Source organism: Oncorhynchus kisutch, linkage group LG3 (assembly GCF_002021735.2).
Source record: "Oncorhynchus kisutch isolate 150728-3 linkage group LG3, Okis_V2, whole genome shotgun sequence".
Lineage (NCBI taxonomy): Eukaryota > Metazoa > Chordata > Actinopteri > Salmoniformes > Salmonidae > Oncorhynchus > Oncorhynchus kisutch.
In genome coordinates, this window is record NC_034176.2 from 32,534,185 (window position 1) to 32,551,363 (window position 17,179).

Here is a 17,179-nt window from a genome sequence, read left to right on the forward strand (position 1 = left end):
ATCACTGCAGTCAGTAATGCATGGACAATCTAAACCATCCTATACGAGGGCTGGACTGGTGAAGAAAGGAAAAGTTGACAAAAAGGGAAGGTCACACACACACAGCTGCTGTACTCGTGGGGATAGGAAAGGGGGCGGGAGCATGAAAGAGAAAATGAAAGCTGTCAGCAGAGACAGAGAGCGAGGGAAGGATGATGCAGCTCAAATGAGGTAAATGAATAAAAACATGGAATGAACCTCCGTCTACACCTCCATCCAACTCAGGGAACATCTGGGGTGCCAGGGCAACATGATTTCTGTTCTATGGTGATAGTGTTGGACTTGTTAACATCAAAACAAAGGTATTCATCTGTTTAGGGGGTGAATGTGCATTTGTGTCTGTCTATCCCAGTATCAGATTACAATTACAGTCCTGTCCTTCTCTATTGTAGCCTGCCTGGACAGCTAGGGTAACTAACAACCAGTCCTTCTATATTGTAGCCTGCCTGGACAGCTAGGGTAACTAACAACCAGTCCTTCTCTATTGTAGCCTGCCTGGACAGCTAGGGTAACTAACAACCAGTCCTTCTCTATTGTAGCCTGCCTGGACAGCTAGGGTAACTAACAACCAGTCCTTCTCTATTGTAGCCTGCCTGGACAGCTAGGGTAACTAACAACCAGTCCTTCTCTATTGTAGCCTGCCTGGACAGCTAGGGTAACTAACAACCAGTCCTTCTCTATTGTAGCCTGCCTGGACAGCTAGGGTAACTAACAACCAGTCCTTCTCTATTGTAGCCTGCCTGGACAGCTAGGGTAACTAACAACCAGCTATCTCTTCCACTCACCATGTTGTTTTTTGACATGTAACACACTGGGCTTGCTGCCTGGCTGTAAGCGTGTGTATCATTGCATAGAATAGATAGCAGCCTTTCTCGACCAGACCGGAATTGAAATTGTTCAGCTTCTTGGCTATATAAAATCAGACCTAATTAATTCAACACATTACCACTTCATTACTGTGTGAGATCCTAGATGAAATAGATTCACTGTAAGAAAAAGAAAAAATAACATAGCTCCTTCTTCTGTCTTCCTTCAGGTTCAAGAAATAACTTCTGGACATTTCTCCTAGCCTGTTGCTGTAAGGTTAAACATTTCCGTCTAACCAAAGAGAGACTACGTTCCTCCTGAAGTGTAATTATCAACAGCTATCCTCCCTGATGTTTCTCTACATTCTGAAAACCAACTGAGTGCCTGCAGACTGTTTGATGCTCTCAAGAGTGATCCTTATCCTTACAGTAGTACTCCAACAACATTTCCACCATAATGGTCAGGTTCTTGGTTCTGGCCCTCCTGTCTCTGGCTGGTGTGACCCAGACCTCCGCTAGCCCGACCCAGGCATCTGAGCCCCCTAACCCCACTGAGGAGCAGCCTCCCTTAGGTACAGGAAGCCTCTCATTCCCTTGGAGCCACCTCCGTCTTCCGGGGTACATTGTTCCGCTGCACTACCACCTCCTGCTCCACCCTAACCTCACCATGCTCAGCTACAGCGGTACTGTCCGGATAGAGCTCCAGGTTCAGAACAATACCAACTGGGTGGTGCTGCACAGCAAGGGGCTCCGTATCACTACAGCAACCATGTTGGACCAGAACCTGGCTCACCTGTCAGACAAGGTAGGCTACTCCCTCAGAACTAAACCGTTTGTAACGATGTCCCACTTTTGTCTTCTCTGACATGTCCGTCTAATTACTACTGCATGTGTGTCTTCAGGTGCTCCCTGTGCTCCACAATCCTACCCATGAGCAGACTGCCATCTTCTCTCCCAGAGTGCTTAGCGGTGGGCAGAAGTACTTCCTATTTCTGGAGTTTGGGGCGGAGCTAGGAGAAGGCTTCTATGGCTTCTACAGGAGCACCTACAGAACCAGCAGCGGAGAGACACGGTACGGAGCGTGTGTGAGTGTATCTCCCTCTCTCTCTCCATGGGAGGGAGAAAGGCTGTGTTGTGCATCACTCCCTAACCAAATGTTTTTTTGTGAGACATCACATGATAAACAACTTGTAATGTCTCTCTCTCTCTCTCTCTCTCTCTGCTCTCCACTCTCTCTCTCTGCCCACCCTCTATCTATCTCTCCAGGAACCTGGCCTCCACTCATTTTGAGCCCACCAGTGCTCGGATGGCGTTTCCTTGTTTTGATGAGCCGAGCTTCAAGGCTAATTACTCTATCAGTATCAGGAGGAGCCGGGCACACACCGCCTTGTCCAACATGCCTGTAGTGAGTTAACACACAAAAGCAACACGGTGGCAGGTGGATCATAGTATGTGAGTGTGCATTACAATGTGTGTGTGTGTGTTTCCCCTTTAGGAGCAGACAGTGGTCCTGGATGATGGTCTAATGGAGGACCGTTTTGCTGTGAGTGTGAGGATGAGCTCCTACCTGGTGGCCTTCATCGTGTGTGACTTCAGATCTGTCAGCGCAACAACGGCCTCAGGGGTCAAGGTAGGTGGGACAGGGGTGTGTGTGAATGTGTGTACGTGTGTGTGTACAGGCGGTATGTGTGATTTCAGAACATCACTGTCATATGTTTCAGGTATCTGTCTATGCTGCTCCTGAGAAATGGCAGCAGACCCATTATGCTCTGAAGGCTGCAGTCAAACTACTGGAGTTCTATGAGAAATACTTCAACATCAAATACCCACTACCTAAACAAGGTAACTAAATATATCAATATCAAATACCCACTACCTAAACAAGGTAACTAAATATATCAATATCAAATACCCACTACCTAAACAAGGTAACTAAATACTTCAACATCAAATCCCCACGACCTAAACAAGGTAACTCAACGGTGCTGATGACCAGGGTTCAATAGCAGTTGTTGAAACAAGTAAGGTAATCATTGAAGTTGCTACCTTCCCCCCCTCCAGACCTGGTTGCTATCCCAGACTTTCAGGCCGGAGCGATGGAGAACTGGGGTCTGATCACCTTCAGAGAGACCAGCCTGCTCTTCGACCCCGCCACCTCCTCAGGCTCCGATAGGGTCTGGGTTACCATGGTGATCGCCCACGAGCTCGCCCACCAGGTGAGAGCCGGACAGAAAGTTGTTCAGGGTGTTGAACAGGAAGTAGCAGGTCATGGCAGGAAGTGAACCTTGGTAGTGTGAAGAGGGATTAGACTTTCATGTCATAAACCTCTGCATTCTTTGGGAAGTGTATCCTCACTGGGAGACAAATATATCTCCACACAGTGAATGGACCTGAATGAAATGACTGGAACAGATAGATGTCTGTCCTCCTCTTCCTCTGACATCTCTCATTGTCTGTCCTCTTCCTCTGACATCTCTCATTGTCTGTCCTCCTCTTCCTCTGACATCTCTCATTGTCTGTCCTCCTCTTCCTCTGACATCTCTCATTGTCTGTCCTCCTCTTCTGACATCTCTCATTGTCTGTCCTCCTCTTCCTCTGACATCTCTCATTGTCTGTCCTCCTCTTCTGACATCTCTCATTGTCTGTCCTCCTCTTCCTCTGACATCTCTCATTGTCTGTCCTCCTCTTCTGACATCTCTCATTGTCTGTCCTCCTCTTCCTCTGACATCTCTCATTGTCTGTCCTCCTCTTCCTCTGACATCTCTCATTGTCTGTCCTCCTCTTCTGACATCTCTCATTGTCTGTCCTCCTCTTCCTCTGACATCTCTCATTGTCTGTCCTCCTCTTCCTCTGACATCTCTCATTGTCTGTCCTCTCCTGCCTGCCCGTTTGTCTGTCTATCAGTGGTTTGGCAACCTGGTGACCATGCAGTGGTGGAATGACATCTGGCTGAACGAGGGCTTCGCCAGATACATGGAGTACATCTCAGTCAACGCCACATACCCCAAACTCAGAGTGGTAGGATCCTGTTACTCATATGTTGTACACATCCCTACTCCAACTTCACAGTAGTATTATTGATTAGTATGAATGTTTCACATGTCCCTGAGGGATATTCCTGTTGAAAAGGTGCCCTTTTTTTATCTCTCAGGAGGATTATCTGGTGGACACCTGCTTTGCTGCGATTGGTCGAGACTCTCTTAACTCCTCCCGTCCCATCTCCAGTGCGGCTGAGAGTCCCACACAGATTGAAGAGATGTTCGACACAGTATCCTACGACAAGGTAGACAAAAACGCACATCTTTTTTCCATCAAATTTATTTTATCAACCCCGTCTTTGCTTCAAGGGAGGGAGTAAGGATGAGTGTCTAAAGTATTGGATCAGGGCCACAGTGTTAATGTACTGTACTGTTTATGTGTTTATCCACCAGGGTGCATGTGTCCTGCACATGCTCAGACACTACCTGACTGACCAAGTGTTCCAGAGTGGAATCGTGCGCTACCTTCGCAGGTACAGCTACAGCAACGCTCACAACCAGGACCTGTGGGACAGCCTGGCCAATGTGCGTAGATCGTTCAAATGATATATATTTTATTATAAACTGGTTCCAGCCCTGAATGCTGATTGGCTGACAGCTGTGGTATATCGGACCATATACCACGGGTTTGACAAAACATTTATTTTTACTGCTCTAATTACGTAGATTTATAATAGCAATAAGGCTCCTCAGGGGTTTGTGATATATGGCCAATATACCATGGCTAAAGGCTGTATCCAGGCACTCCGCGTTGCGTCATGCATAAGAACAGCCCTTGGCCGTGGTATATTGGTGATAAACCAACCCCCCCGTGCCTTATTGCTTAATTGATCCCTCTGTGTAGGATGATTTAGTGTGTAAATGTAAGGTGCCGTGTTGTTGTTCTCAGACGTGTTCAGAGGAGGAGGAGTTCAGCTCTGGAGAACACTGTTACAGCAGCAGGCAGGCAGCTAAGAACGCAGTAAACACACCTCTCTTTACACAGCAGTACATTACATTACAATACCAACAGTCAAGTCTCACCATTGATTTAAGAGTGTGATGTTTACGTGTGTGTGTGTGTGTGTGTGTGTCAGTACCTGTACGCTGGGGAGCACCTGGACCTGACATCCATGATGAACACCTGGACGCTGCAGACAGGTGTGCCCTTGGTAACGGTTACTAGGCAGGGGTCTCATCTCCTGCTGAAACAGGAGAGGTTCCTGAGGACCGCACATCCTTCTGATCCAACATGGCCCAGCCTGCAGCAGGGGTAAACACACACACCACACACACAAACACACACACACACATTCTCTGTGATTGTCATGTGCAGTGAGGTCATATTCCTGCGCCTCATCCCTCCCCTCGTTGATCTCTCTGTGTTAGGTTCCTGTGGCACATCCCTCTGACATACAGGACTGACACCTCAACAAGTATCCACAGACACCCAATGACCACACTCACAGGTAAGACACCTAATGACCACACTCACAGGTAAGACACCTAATGACCACACTCACAGGTAAGACACCTAATGACCACACTCACAGGTAAGACACCTAATGACCACACTCACAGGTAAGACACCTAATAACCACACTCACAGGTAAGACACCTAATAACCACACTCACAGGTAAGACACCTAATAACCACACTCACAGGTAAGACACCTAATGACCACACTCACAGGTAAGATACCTAATAACCACACTCACAGGTAAGACACCTAATGACCACACTCACAGGTAAGACACCTAATGACCACACTCACAGGTAAGACACTTAATGACCACACTCACAGGTAAGACACCTAATGACCACACTCACAGGTAAGACAACTAATGACCACACTCACAGGTAAGACACCTAATGACCACACTCACAGGTAAGACACCTAATGACCACACTCACAGGTAAGACAACTAATGACCACACTCACAGGTAAGACACCTAATGACCACACTCACAGGGAAGATAGTTGTGGTCTCGCTCGTGAGGTTTCACTAATTCATTGATTGCCTAGTCTCTCCTCTCCTCAGACAGTGTGGAGGTGGGGGAGGAGGTGGGCTGGGTGAAGGTGAATGTGGACATGGCTGGTTATTACCTGGTCCACTATGATGGTTCAGGCTGGGACGACTTGATACAACTACTGAAGGACAACCACACAGCTCTCACCTTCATGGACAGAACACACCTCATACACAACGCCTTCCAACTCACCACGTAAGAAACCTACCCGTGTGTGTTGATATATGAATAGACGGCCTCCCGGGTGGTGCAGTGGTCTAGGGCTGTGCCACCAGAGACTCTGGGTTCGCACCCAGGCTCTGACGCAGCCAGCCGCGACCGGGAGGTCCGTGGGGCGACGCACAATTGGCCTAGCATCGTCCGAGTTAGGGAGGGTTTGGCCGGTAGGGATATCCTTGTCTCATTGCGCACCAGCGACTCCTGTGGCGGGCCGGGCGCAGTGCACGCTAAACGGGTCGCCAGGTGCACGGTGTTTCCTCCGACACATTGGTGCGGCTGGCTTCCGGGTTGGATGCGCGCTGTGTTAAAGAAGCAGTGCGGCTTGGTTGGGTTGTGTTTCGGAGGACGCATGGCTTTCGACCTTCGTCTCTCCCGAGCCCATACGGGAGTTGTAGCGATGAGACAAGACAGTAACAATTGGATACCACGAAATTGTGGAGAAAAAGGGGGTAAAAATATACAGTGCCTTGCGAAAGTATTCGGCCCCCTTGAACTTTGCGACCTTTTGCCACATTTCAGGCTTCAAACATAAAGATATAAAACTGTATTTTTTTGTGAAGAATCAACAACAAGTGGGACACAATCATGAAGTGGAACGACATTTATTGGATATTTCAAACTTTTTTAACAAATCAAAAACTGAAAAATTGGGCGTGCAAAATTATTCAGCCCCTTTACTTTCAGTGCAGCAAACTCTCTCCAGAAGTTCAGTGAGGATCTCTGAATGATCCAATGTTGACCTAAATGACTAATGATGATAAATACAATCCACCTGTGTGTAATCAAGTCTCCGTATAAATGCACCTGCACTGTGATAGTCTCAGAGGTCCGTTAAAAGCGCAGAGAGCATCATGAAGAACAAGGAACACACCAAGCAGGTCCGAGATACTGTTGTGAAGAAGTTTAAAGCCGGATTTGGATACAAAAAGATTTCCCAAGCTTTAAACATCCCAAGGAGCACTGTGCAAGCGATAATATTGAAATGGAAGGAGTATCAGACCACTGCAAATCTACCAAGACCTGGCCGTCCCTCTAAACTTTCAGCTCATACAAGGAGAAGACTGATCAGAGATGCAGCCAAGAGGCCCATGATCACTCTGGATGAACTGCAGAGATCTACAGCTGAGGTGGGAGACTCTGTCCATAGGACAACAATCAGTCGTATATTGCACAAATCTGGCCTTTATGGAAGAGTGGCAAGAAGAAAGCCATCTCATCACCCTGAACACACAGTCCCCACTGTCAAACATGGTGGTGGCAGCATCATGGTTTGGGCCTGCTTTTCTTCAGCAGGGACAGGGAAGATGGTTAAAATTGATGGGAACATATCCAGGTGTTAGAATGGCCAAGTCAACGTCCAGACCTGAATCCAATCGAGAATCTGTGGAAAGAACTGAAAACTGCTGTTCACAAATGCTCTCCATCCAACCTCACTGAGCTCGAGCTGTTTTGCAAGGAGGAATGGGAAAAAATGTCAGTCTCTCGATGTGCAAAACTGATAGAGACATACCCCAAGCGACTTACAGCTGTAATCGCAGCAAAAGGTGGCGCTACAAAGTATTAACTTAAGGGGGCTGAATAATTTTGCAGGCCCAATTTTTCAGTTTTTGATTTGTTAAAAAAGTTAGAAATATCCAATAAATGTCGTTCCACTTCATGATTGTGTCCCACTTGTTGTTGATTCTTCACAAAAAAATACTGTTTTATATCTTTATGTTTGAAGCCTGAAATGTGGCAAAAGGTCGCAAAGTTCAAGGGGGCCGAACACTTTCGCAAGGCACTGTATATACAGTGGGGCAAAAAAGTATTTACTCAGCCACCAATTGTGCAAGTTCTCCCACTTAAAAAGATGAGAGAGGCCTGTAATTTTCATCATAGGTACACTTCAACTATGGCAGACAAAATTTGGGAAAAAATCCAGAAAATCACATTGTAGGATTTTTTATGAATTTATTTGCAAATGATGTTGGAAAATAAGTATTTGGTCACCTACAAACAAGCAAGATTTCTGGCTCTCACAGACCTGTAACTTCTTCTTTAAGAGGCTCCTCTGTCCCCCACTCGTTACCTGTATTAATGGCACCTGTTTGAACTTGTTATCAATATAAAAGACACCTGTCCACAACCTCAAACAGTCACACTCCAAACTCCACTATGGCCAAGACCAAAGGACACCAGTTACAAAATTGTAGACCTGCACTAGGCTGGGAAGACTGAATCTGCAATAGGTAAGCAGCTTGGTTTAAAGAAATCAACTGTGGGAGCAATTATTAGGAAATGGAAGACATACAAGACCACTGATAATCTCCCCCGATCTGGGGCTCCACGCAAGATCTCACCCCGTGAGGTCAAAATGATCACAAGAACCGGTGAGCAAAAATCCCAGAACCACACGGGGGGACATAGTGAATGACCTGCAGAGAGCTGGGACCAAAGTAACAAAGCCTACCATCAGTAACACACTACGCCGCCAGGGACTCAAATCCTGCAGTGTCAGACGTGTCCCCCTGCTTAAGCCAGTACATGTCCAGGCCCGTCTGAAGTTTGCTAGAGAGCATTTGGATGATCCAGAAGAAGATTGGGAGAATGTCATATGGTCAGATCAAACCAAAATATAACTTTTTGGTAAAAACTCAACTCGTCGTGTTTGGAGGACAAAGAATGCTGAGTTGCATCCAAAGAACACCATACCTACTGTGAAGCATGGGGGTGGAAACATCATGCTTTGGGGCTGTTTTTCTGCAAAGGGACCAGGAAGACTGATCCGTGTAAAGGAAAGAGTGAATGGGGCCATGTATCGTGAGATTTTGAGTGAAACCCTCCTTCCATCAGCAAGGAAATTGAAGATGAAACGTGGCTGGGTCTTTCAGCATGACAATGATCCCAAACACACCGCCCGACAATGAAGGAGTGGCTTCGTAAGAAGCATTTCAAGATCCTGGAGTGGCCTAGCCAGTCTCCAGATCTCAACCCCATAGATACCTTTGGAGGGAGTTGAAAGTCCGTGTTGCCCAGCAACAGCCCCAAAACATCACTGCTCTAGAGGAGATCTGCATGGAGGAATGGGCCAAAATACCAGCTACAGTGTGTGAAAACCTTGCGAAGACTTACAGAAAACGTTTGACCTCTGTCATTGCCAACAAAGGGTATATAACAAAGTTTTGGGATAAACTTTTGTTGTTGACCAAATACTTATTTTCCACCATCATTTGCAAATACATTTATTAAAAATCCTACAATGTGATTTTCTGGATTTTTTTTCTCATTTTGTCTGTCATAGTTGAAATGTACCTATGATGAAAATTACAGGCCTCTCTCATCTTTTTAAGTGGGAGAACTTGCACAATTGGTGGCTGACTAAATACTTTTTTGCCCCACTGTATATATGTGAATAGACAACACAAACAGACTTTTATTTCTGACGTCATCTCTCTATACTACTTCGATAGGGCAGGTCGGTTATCACTCGATAAAGCCTTGGACCTTATTGGCTACCTGCGATCAGAAAGTCACACCGTGCCCTTACTCGAGGGGTTGGGCTACCTGGAAGCTTTCTACAGGATAGTGGAGAGGAGAGACATACCTGATGTCACACAAAACCTCAGGGTAGGACACATACACATTCATGTGCACACACACACACACACACACACACACACATCACATCACACAAACACATAAAACAATTCTAAAAACATTCTGGTTCAGTTGCGGAGTTTGAGTGAGTGTGTGGTCTGATGTCCTCTCCGTGTGTGGTCTGATGTCCTCTGTGTGTGTGGTCTGATGTCCTCTCTGTGTGTGGTCTGATGTCCTCTGTGTGTGTGGTCTGATGTCCTCTGTGTGTGTGGTCTGATGTCCTCTGTGTGTGTGGTCTGATGTCCTCTGTGTGTGTGGTCTGATGTCCTCTCCGTGTGTGGTCTGATGTCCTCTGTGTGTGTGGTCTGATGTCCTCTGTGTGTGTGGTCTGATGTCCTCTCCGTGTGTGGTCTGATGTCCTCTCTGTGTGTGGTCTGATGTCCTCTCTGTGTGTGGTCTGATGTCCTCTCTGTGTGTGGTCTGATGTCCTCTCCGTGTGTGGTCTGATGTCCTCTCCGTGTGTGGTCTGATGTCCTCTCTGTGTGTGGTCTGATGTCCTCTCCGTGTCGGGTCGGATGTCCTCTCTGTGTCGGGTCATATGTCCTCTCTGTGTGTGGTCTGATGTCCTCTATGTGTGTGGTCTGATGTCCTCTGTGTGTGGGGTCTGCTGTCCTCTCCGTGTGTGGTCTGATGTCCTCTCCGTGTGTGGTCATATGTCCTCTCTGTGTGTGGTCTGATGTCCTCTATGTGTGTGGTCTGATGTCCTCTCTGTGTGTGGGGTCTGCTGTCCTCTCCGTGTGTGGTCTGATGTCCTCTCCGTGTGTGGTCTGATGTCCTCTATGTGTGTGGTCTGATGTCCTCTATGTGTGTGATCTGATGTCCTCTCTGTGTCGGGTCTGATGTCCTCTCTGTGGCGGGTCTGATGTCCTCTCTGTGGCGGGTCTGATGTCCTCTCTGTGTTGGGTCTGATGTCCTCTCTGTGTCGGGTCTGATGTCCTCTCTGTGTCGGGTCTGATGTCCTTTCTGTGTCGGGTCTGATGAACTCTCTGTATCGGGTCTGATGTCCTCTCTGTATCGGGTCTGATGTCCTCTCTGTGTCGGGTCAGATGTCCTCTGTGTGTGTGGTCTGATGTCCTCTGTGTGTGATCTGATGTCCTCTCTGTGTCGGGTCTGATGTCCTCTCTGTGGCGGGTCTGATGTCCTCTCTGTATCGGGTCTGATGTCCTCTGTGTGTGTGGTCTGATGTCCTCTCTGTATCGGGTCTGATGTCCTCTCTGTATCGGGTCTGATGTCCTCTCTGTGTTGGGTCTGATGTCCTCTCTGTGTCGGGTCTGATGTCCTCTCTGTATCGGGTCTGATGTCCTCTCTGTGTCGGGTCAGATGTCCTCTCTGTATCGGGTCTGATGTCCTCTCTGCATCGGGTCTGATGTCCTCTCTGTGGCGGGTCTGATGTCCTCTCTGTATCGGGTCTGATGTCCTCTCTGTATCGGGTCTGATGTCCTCTCTGTATCGGGTCTGATGTCCTCTCTGTGTCGGGTCTGATGTCCTCTCTGTATCGGGTCTGATGTCCTCTCTGTATCGGGTCTGATGTCCTCTCTGTGTCGGGTCTGATGTCCTCTCTGTATCGGGTCTGATGTCTTCTCTGTGGCGGGTCTTATGTCCTCTCTGTGGCGGGTCTGATGTCCTCTCTGTATCGGGTCTGATGTCCTCTCTGTGTGTGGTCTGATGTCCTCTCTGTATCGGGTCTGATGTCCTCTCTGTATCGGGTCTGATGTCCTCTCTGTGTCGGGTCTGATGTCCTCTCTGTATCGGGTCTGATGTCCTCTCTGTGGCGGGTCTGATGTCCTCTCTGTATCGGGTCTGATGTCCTCTGTGTGTGTGGTCTGATGTCCTCTCTGTGTCGGGTCTGATGTCCTCTCTGTATCGGGTCTGATGTCCTCTCTGTGTCGGGTCTGATGTCCTCTCTGTGTCGGGTCTGATGTCCTCTCTGTGGCGGGTCTGATGTCCTCTCTGTGTCAGGTCTGATGTCCTCTCTGTGTCGGGTCTGATGTCCTCTCTGTATCGGGTCTGATGTCCTCTCTGTGTCGGGTCTGATGTCCTCTCTGTGGCGGGTCTGATGTCCTCTCTGTGTCGGGTCTGATGTCCTCTCTGTGGCGGGTCTGATGTCCTCTCTGTGGCGGGTCTGATGTCCTCTCTGTATCGGGTCTAATGTCCTCTCTGTGTCGGGTCTGATGTCCTCTCTGTGGCGGGTCTGATGTCCTCTCTGTGTCGGGTCTGATGTCCTCTCTGTGTCGGGTCTGATATCCTCTCTGTATCGGGTCTGATGTCCTCTTTGTGTCGGGTCTGATGTCCTCTCTGTGTCGGGTCTGATGTCCTCTCTGTATCGGGTCTGATGTCCTCTCTGTGTCGGGTCAGATGTCCTCTCTGTATCGGGTCTGATGTCCTCTCTGTATCGGGTCTGATGTCCTCTCTGTGGCGGGTCTGATGTCCTCTCTGTATCGGGTCTGATGTCCTCTCTGTATCGGGTCTGATGTCCTCTCTGTATCGGGTCTGATGTCCTCTCTGTGTCGGGTCTGATGTCCTCTCTGTATCGGGTCTGATGTCCTCTCTGTATCGGGTCTGATGTCCTCTCTGTGTCGGGTCTGATGTCCTCTCTGTGGCGGGTCTGATGTCCTCTCTGTATCGGGTCTGATGTCCTCTGTGTGTGTGGTCTGATGTCCTCTCTGTGTCGGGTCTGATGTCCTCTCTGTATCGGGTCTGATGTCCTCTCTGTGTCGGGTCTGATGTCCTCTCTGTGTCGGGTCTGATGTCCTCTCTGTGGCGGGTCTGATGTCCTCTCTGTATCGGGTCTGATGTCCTCTCTGTATCGGGTCTGATGTCCTCTCTGTATCGGGTCTGATGTCCTCTCTGTGTCGGGTCTGATGTCCTCTCTGTATCGGGTCTGATGTCCTCTCTGTATCGGGTCTGATGTCCTCTCTGTGTCGGGTCTGATGTCCTCTCTGTGGCGGGTCTGATGTCCTCTCTGTATCGGGTCTGATGTCCTCTGTGTGTGTGGTCTGATATCCTCTCTGTGTCGGGTCTGATGTCCTCTCTGTATCGGGTCTGATGTCCTCTCTGTGTCGGGTCTGATGTCCTCTCTGTGTCGGGTCTGATGTCCTCTCTGTATCGGGTCTGATGTCCTCTCTGTGTCGGGTCTGATGTCCTCTCTGTGTCGGGTCTGATGTCCTCTCTGTGGCGGGTCTGATGTCCTCTCTGTGTCGGGTCTGATGTCCTCTCTGTGGCGGGTCTGATGTCCTCTCTGTATCGGGTCTGATGTCCTCTCTGTGTCGGGTCTGATGTCCTCTCTGTGGCGGGTCTGATGTCCTCTCTGTGTCGGGTCTGATGTCCTCTCTGTATCGGGTCTGATATCCTCTCTGTGTCGGGTCTGATGTCCTCTCTGTATCGGGTCTGATGTCCTCTCTGTGGCGGGTCTGATGTCCTCTCTGTATCGGGTCTGATGTCCTCTGTGTGTGTGGTCTGATGTCCTCTCTGTGTCGGGTCTGATGTCCTCTCTGTATCGGGTCTGATGTCTTCTCTGTGGCGGGTCTTATGTCCTCTCTGTGGCTGGTCTGATGTCCTCTCTGTATCGGGTCTGATGTCCTCTCTGTGTGTGGTCTGATGTCCTCTCTGTATCGGGTCTGATGTCCTCTCTGTGTCGGGTCTGATGTCCTCTCTGTATCGGGTCTGATGTCCTCTCTGTGGCGGGTCTGATGTCCTCTCTGTATCGGGTCTGATGTCCTCTGTGTGTGTGGTCTGATGTCCTCTCTGTGTCGGGTCTGATGTCCTCTCTGTATCGGGTCTGAGGTCCTCTCTGTTTCGGGTCTGATGTCCTCTCTGTGTCGGGTCTGATGTCCTCTCTGTGGCGGGTCTGATGTCCTCTCTGTGTCGGGTCTGATGTCCTCTCTGTGTCGGGTCTGATGTCCTCTCTGTATCGGGTCTGATGTTCTCTCTGTGTCGGGTCTGATGTCCTCTCTGTGTCGGGTCTGATGTCCTCTTTGTATCGGGTCTGATGTCCTCTCTGTGTCGGGTCAGATGTCCTCTCTGTATCGGGTCTGATGTCCTCTCTGTATCGGGTCTGATGTCCTCTCTGTGGCGGGTCTGATGTCCTCTCTGTATCGGGTCTGATGTCCTCTCTGTATCGGGTCTGATGTCCTCTCTGTATCGGGTCTGATGTCCTCTCTGTGTCGGGTCTGATGTCCTCTCTGTATCGGGTCTGATGTCCTCTCTGTATCGGGTCTGATGTCCTCTCTGTGTCGGGTCTGATGTCCTCTCTGTATCGGGTCTGATGTCTTCTCTGTGGCGGGTCTTATATCCTCTCTGTGGCGGGTCTGATGTCCTCTCTGTATCGGGTCTGATGTCCTCTCTGTGTGTGGTCTGATGTCCTCTCTGTATCGGGTCTGATGTCCTCTCTGTGTCGGGTCTGATGTCCTCTCTGTATCGGGTCTGATGTCCTCTCTGTGGCGGGTCTGATGTCCTCTCTGTATCGGGTCTGATGTCCTCTGTGTGTGTGGTCTGATGTCCTCTCTGTGTCGGGTCTGATGTCCTCTCTGTATCGGGTCTGATGTCCTCTCTGTGTCGGGTCTGATGTCCTCTCTGTATCGGGTCTGATGTCCTCTCTGTGTCGGGTCTGATGTCCTCTCTGTGTCGGGTCTGATGTCCTCTCTGTGGCGGGTCTGATGTCCTCTCTGTGTCGGGTCTGATGTCCTCTCTGTGGCGGGTCTGATGTCCTCTCTGTATCGGGTCTGATGTCCTCTCTGTGTCGGGTCTGATGTCCTCTCTGTGGCGGGTCTGATGTCCTCTCTGTGTCGGGTCTGATGTCCTCTCTGTATCGGGTCTGATGTCCTCTGTGTGTGTGGTCTGATGTCCTCTCTGTGTCGGGTCTGATGTCCTCTCTGTATCGGGTCTGATGTCTTCTCTGTGGCGGGTCTTATGTCCTCTCTGTGGCGGGTCTGATGTCCTCTCTGTATCGGGTCTGATGTCCTCTCTGTGTGTGGTCTGATGTCCTCTCTGTATCGGGTCTGATGTCCTCTCTGTGTCGGGTCTGATGTCCTCTCTGTGTCGGGTCTGATGTCCTCTCTGTGGCGGGTCTGATGTCCTCTCTGTATCGGGTCTGATGTCCTCTGTGTGTGTGGTCTGATGTCCTCTCTGTATCGGGTCTGATGTCCTCTCTGTGTCGGGTCTGATGTCCTCTCTGTATCGGGTCTGATGTCCTCTCTGTGTCGGGTCTGATGTCCTCTCTGTGGCGGGTCTGATGTCCTCTCTGTGGCGGGTCTGATGTCCTCTCTGTGGCGGGTCTGATGTCCTCTCTGTGGCGGGTCTGATGTCCTCTCTGTATCGGGTCTGATGTCCTCTCTGTGTCGGGTCTGATGTCCTCTCTGTGGCGGGTCTGATGTCCTCTCTGTGTCGGGTCTGATGTCCTCTCTGTATCGGGTCTGATGTCCTCTCTGTGTGTGGTCTGATGTCCTCTCTGTATCGGGTCTGATGTCCTCTCTGTATCGGGTCTGATATCCTCTCTGTGTCGGGTCTGATGTCCTCTCTGTATCGGGTCTGATGTCCTCTCTGTGGCGGGTCTGATGTTCTCTCTGTATCGGGTCTGATGTCCTCTGTGTGTGTGGTCTGATGTCCTCTCTGTGTCGGGTCTGATGTCCTCTCTGTGTCGGGTCTGATGTCCTCTCTGTATCGGGTCTGATGTCCTCTCTGTGTCGGGTCTGATGTCCTCTCTGTATCGGGTCTGATGTCCTCTCTGTGTCGGGTCTGATGTCCTCTCTGTGTCGGGTCTGATGTCCTCTCTGTGGCGGGTCTGATGTCCTCTCTGTGTCGGGTCTGATGTCCTCTCTGTGGCGGGTCTGATGTCCTCTCTGTATTGGGTCTGATGTCCTCTCTGTGGCGGGTCTGATGTCCTCTCTGTGTCGGGTCTGATGTCCTCTCTGTGTCAGGTCTGATGTCCTCTCTGTGTCGGGTCTGATGTCCTCTCTGTGTGTGTTTTCCGCAGAAGTACATCCTGTGGTATTTCCGTGATGTGATTGACCGTCAGACGTGGAGCGACAAGGGCTCTGTGTCTGAGAGGCGACTGAGGTCGGAGCTCCTTTCCCTGGCCTGCCATCTAGGAGACCTCCCCTGTTTGAAGCAGGCCCAGCGCAGCTTCACACACTGGCTGGACTCCAACAGCACGCTTAAGTATGTCTCTCTGCCTGCCTATCTGTCTGTCAGCTATTTGAGAGTGTGGTTACATCCCTTTGACAGTAACATACCAGAAATCCACGACCAATCAAAGGTGCAAACGTTGCCTGACTGCAGAAGTAAACCATGTCCTGTCTGTGCCTCTCCATCCACCAGCCTGCCTGCAGACATGGCAGAGACAGTGTATTCAGTAGGGGCCCAGGAGGACACGGGCTGGGCGTCTCTCCTCCAGACATACACCCACTCCCTCTCAGAGACGCACAAACGCAAGATCCTCTCTGCCCTGGCCAGCAGCCGAGACACTAACAAACTAACCAGGTGTGTACAGTCTTCTATACTCGGTCAATTCAATATTTGACATTACATTCAGTGTGTGTGTTTCTACCCCAGGTTGTTGGAGCTGGGTCTAGAGGGAGAGGTGATCCGTACCCAGGACCTGGACTCCCTCATCGCCATGGTAGCCAGGAACCCAAAGGGACATCATCTGGCCTGGAGCTACGTCCAGAAATACTGGAGCACCCTGGTGGACAAGTAGGTGGTCGAGAGGGAGGGGATAGAGGGAGGGAGGGAGGGAGGGAGGAGAGAGGTAGAGAAGGAAACTAACACTAAGGATAAATAGGTGGAGAATGAGAGAGGGAAAGGGAGAAAGATTAACTGAGAGACTAATACTGATGACAAAGTAGGTAGTAGTAGGCCAGCAATCCCATAGCCTGGGGGCTTTTGCCAACCTGTGGTGTTTTGCTGTTGTTTTTACCCTGCAGGTTCCAGTTGGGATCGTTCTCTATTAGAAACATCATCATTGGTACCACAGCCCAGTTCTCCTCCACAGAGGAACTCACTGAGGTGAGATTACTGATCTTTCCATGGCAATATCATTTGTTGTCAGAAGCATAGTTCTGTTTGAGCGAGGGAGAGGCATGGCCCATAACCCACGGCCATGCTTACCAGGTGTGTGTGTTCCGCAGGTGCGTGTATTCTTTGAGTCGATCCATGAGCAGGCATCTCAGCTGAGAGTGACTGAGGTTGCCATGGATAACATCCAGAAGAACATCCTCTGGCTGCAAAGGAACCTGGGAACTCTGAGGAGCTGGCTGGACCAACAGATAGACTGAAGAAAAAGAGAGAGGCAGAGGGAGGGGAGGGGGGGATAGGGAGAGAGAGGTAGAGGGAGGGGGGATAGGGAGAGAGAGACAGGGAAAAGTGCTCTTTGGGAGAGAGAGAGAGAGAGAGAAAGAAAGAGAGAGAGAGACAGGGAGGGGGATAGGGAGAGA

General features: G+C 49.8%; 1 protein-coding gene across 2 annotated transcripts; it reads left to right on the top strand.

Moving 5' to 3' along the window:
• Nucleotides 1–137: 137 nt before the first annotated feature.
• erap2 (endoplasmic reticulum aminopeptidase 2) lies at nucleotides 138–17,116 on the top strand. Of its 2 annotated transcripts, none has more exons than XM_031804473.1 (20): nucleotides 138–210; nucleotides 1,076–1,650; nucleotides 1,748–1,917; nucleotides 2,112–2,250; nucleotides 2,341–2,475; nucleotides 2,567–2,687; nucleotides 2,907–3,061; nucleotides 3,750–3,863; nucleotides 3,997–4,128; nucleotides 4,277–4,408; nucleotides 4,773–4,844; nucleotides 4,960–5,135; nucleotides 5,252–5,331; nucleotides 5,906–6,089; nucleotides 9,563–9,719; nucleotides 15,721–15,905; nucleotides 16,065–16,226; nucleotides 16,299–16,439; nucleotides 16,670–16,751; nucleotides 16,874–17,116. In XM_031804473.1, the coding sequence occupies exons 2-20, from the start codon at nucleotides 1,303–1,305 to the stop codon at nucleotides 17,018–17,020; spliced, it is 2,832 nt and encodes a 943-aa protein (XP_031660333.1). In that variant the 5' UTR covers nucleotides 138–210; nucleotides 1,076–1,302; the 3' UTR covers nucleotides 17,021–17,116. The 2 variants fall into 2 exon arrangements, with proteins under 2 accessions (XP_031660333.1, XP_020328707.2); XM_020473118.2 differs by having other exon boundaries at nucleotides 149–341.
• Nucleotides 17,117–17,179: the final 63 nt, after the last annotated feature.

Coding starts and splice junctions, on each gene's coding strand:
- erap2 (XM_031804473.1), top strand. CDS start 1,303: ATGGTCAGGTTCTTGGTTCTGGCCCTCCTGTCTCTGGCTGGTGTGACC. Junction 3,864..3,996: donor CATACCCCAAACTCAGAGTG/GTAGGATCCTGT, acceptor TTTATCTCTCAG/GAGGATTATCTGGTGGACAC. Junction 16,227..16,298: donor GACACTAACAAACTAACCAG/GTGTGTACAGTC, acceptor TTTCTACCCCAG/GTTGTTGGAGCTGGGTCTAG.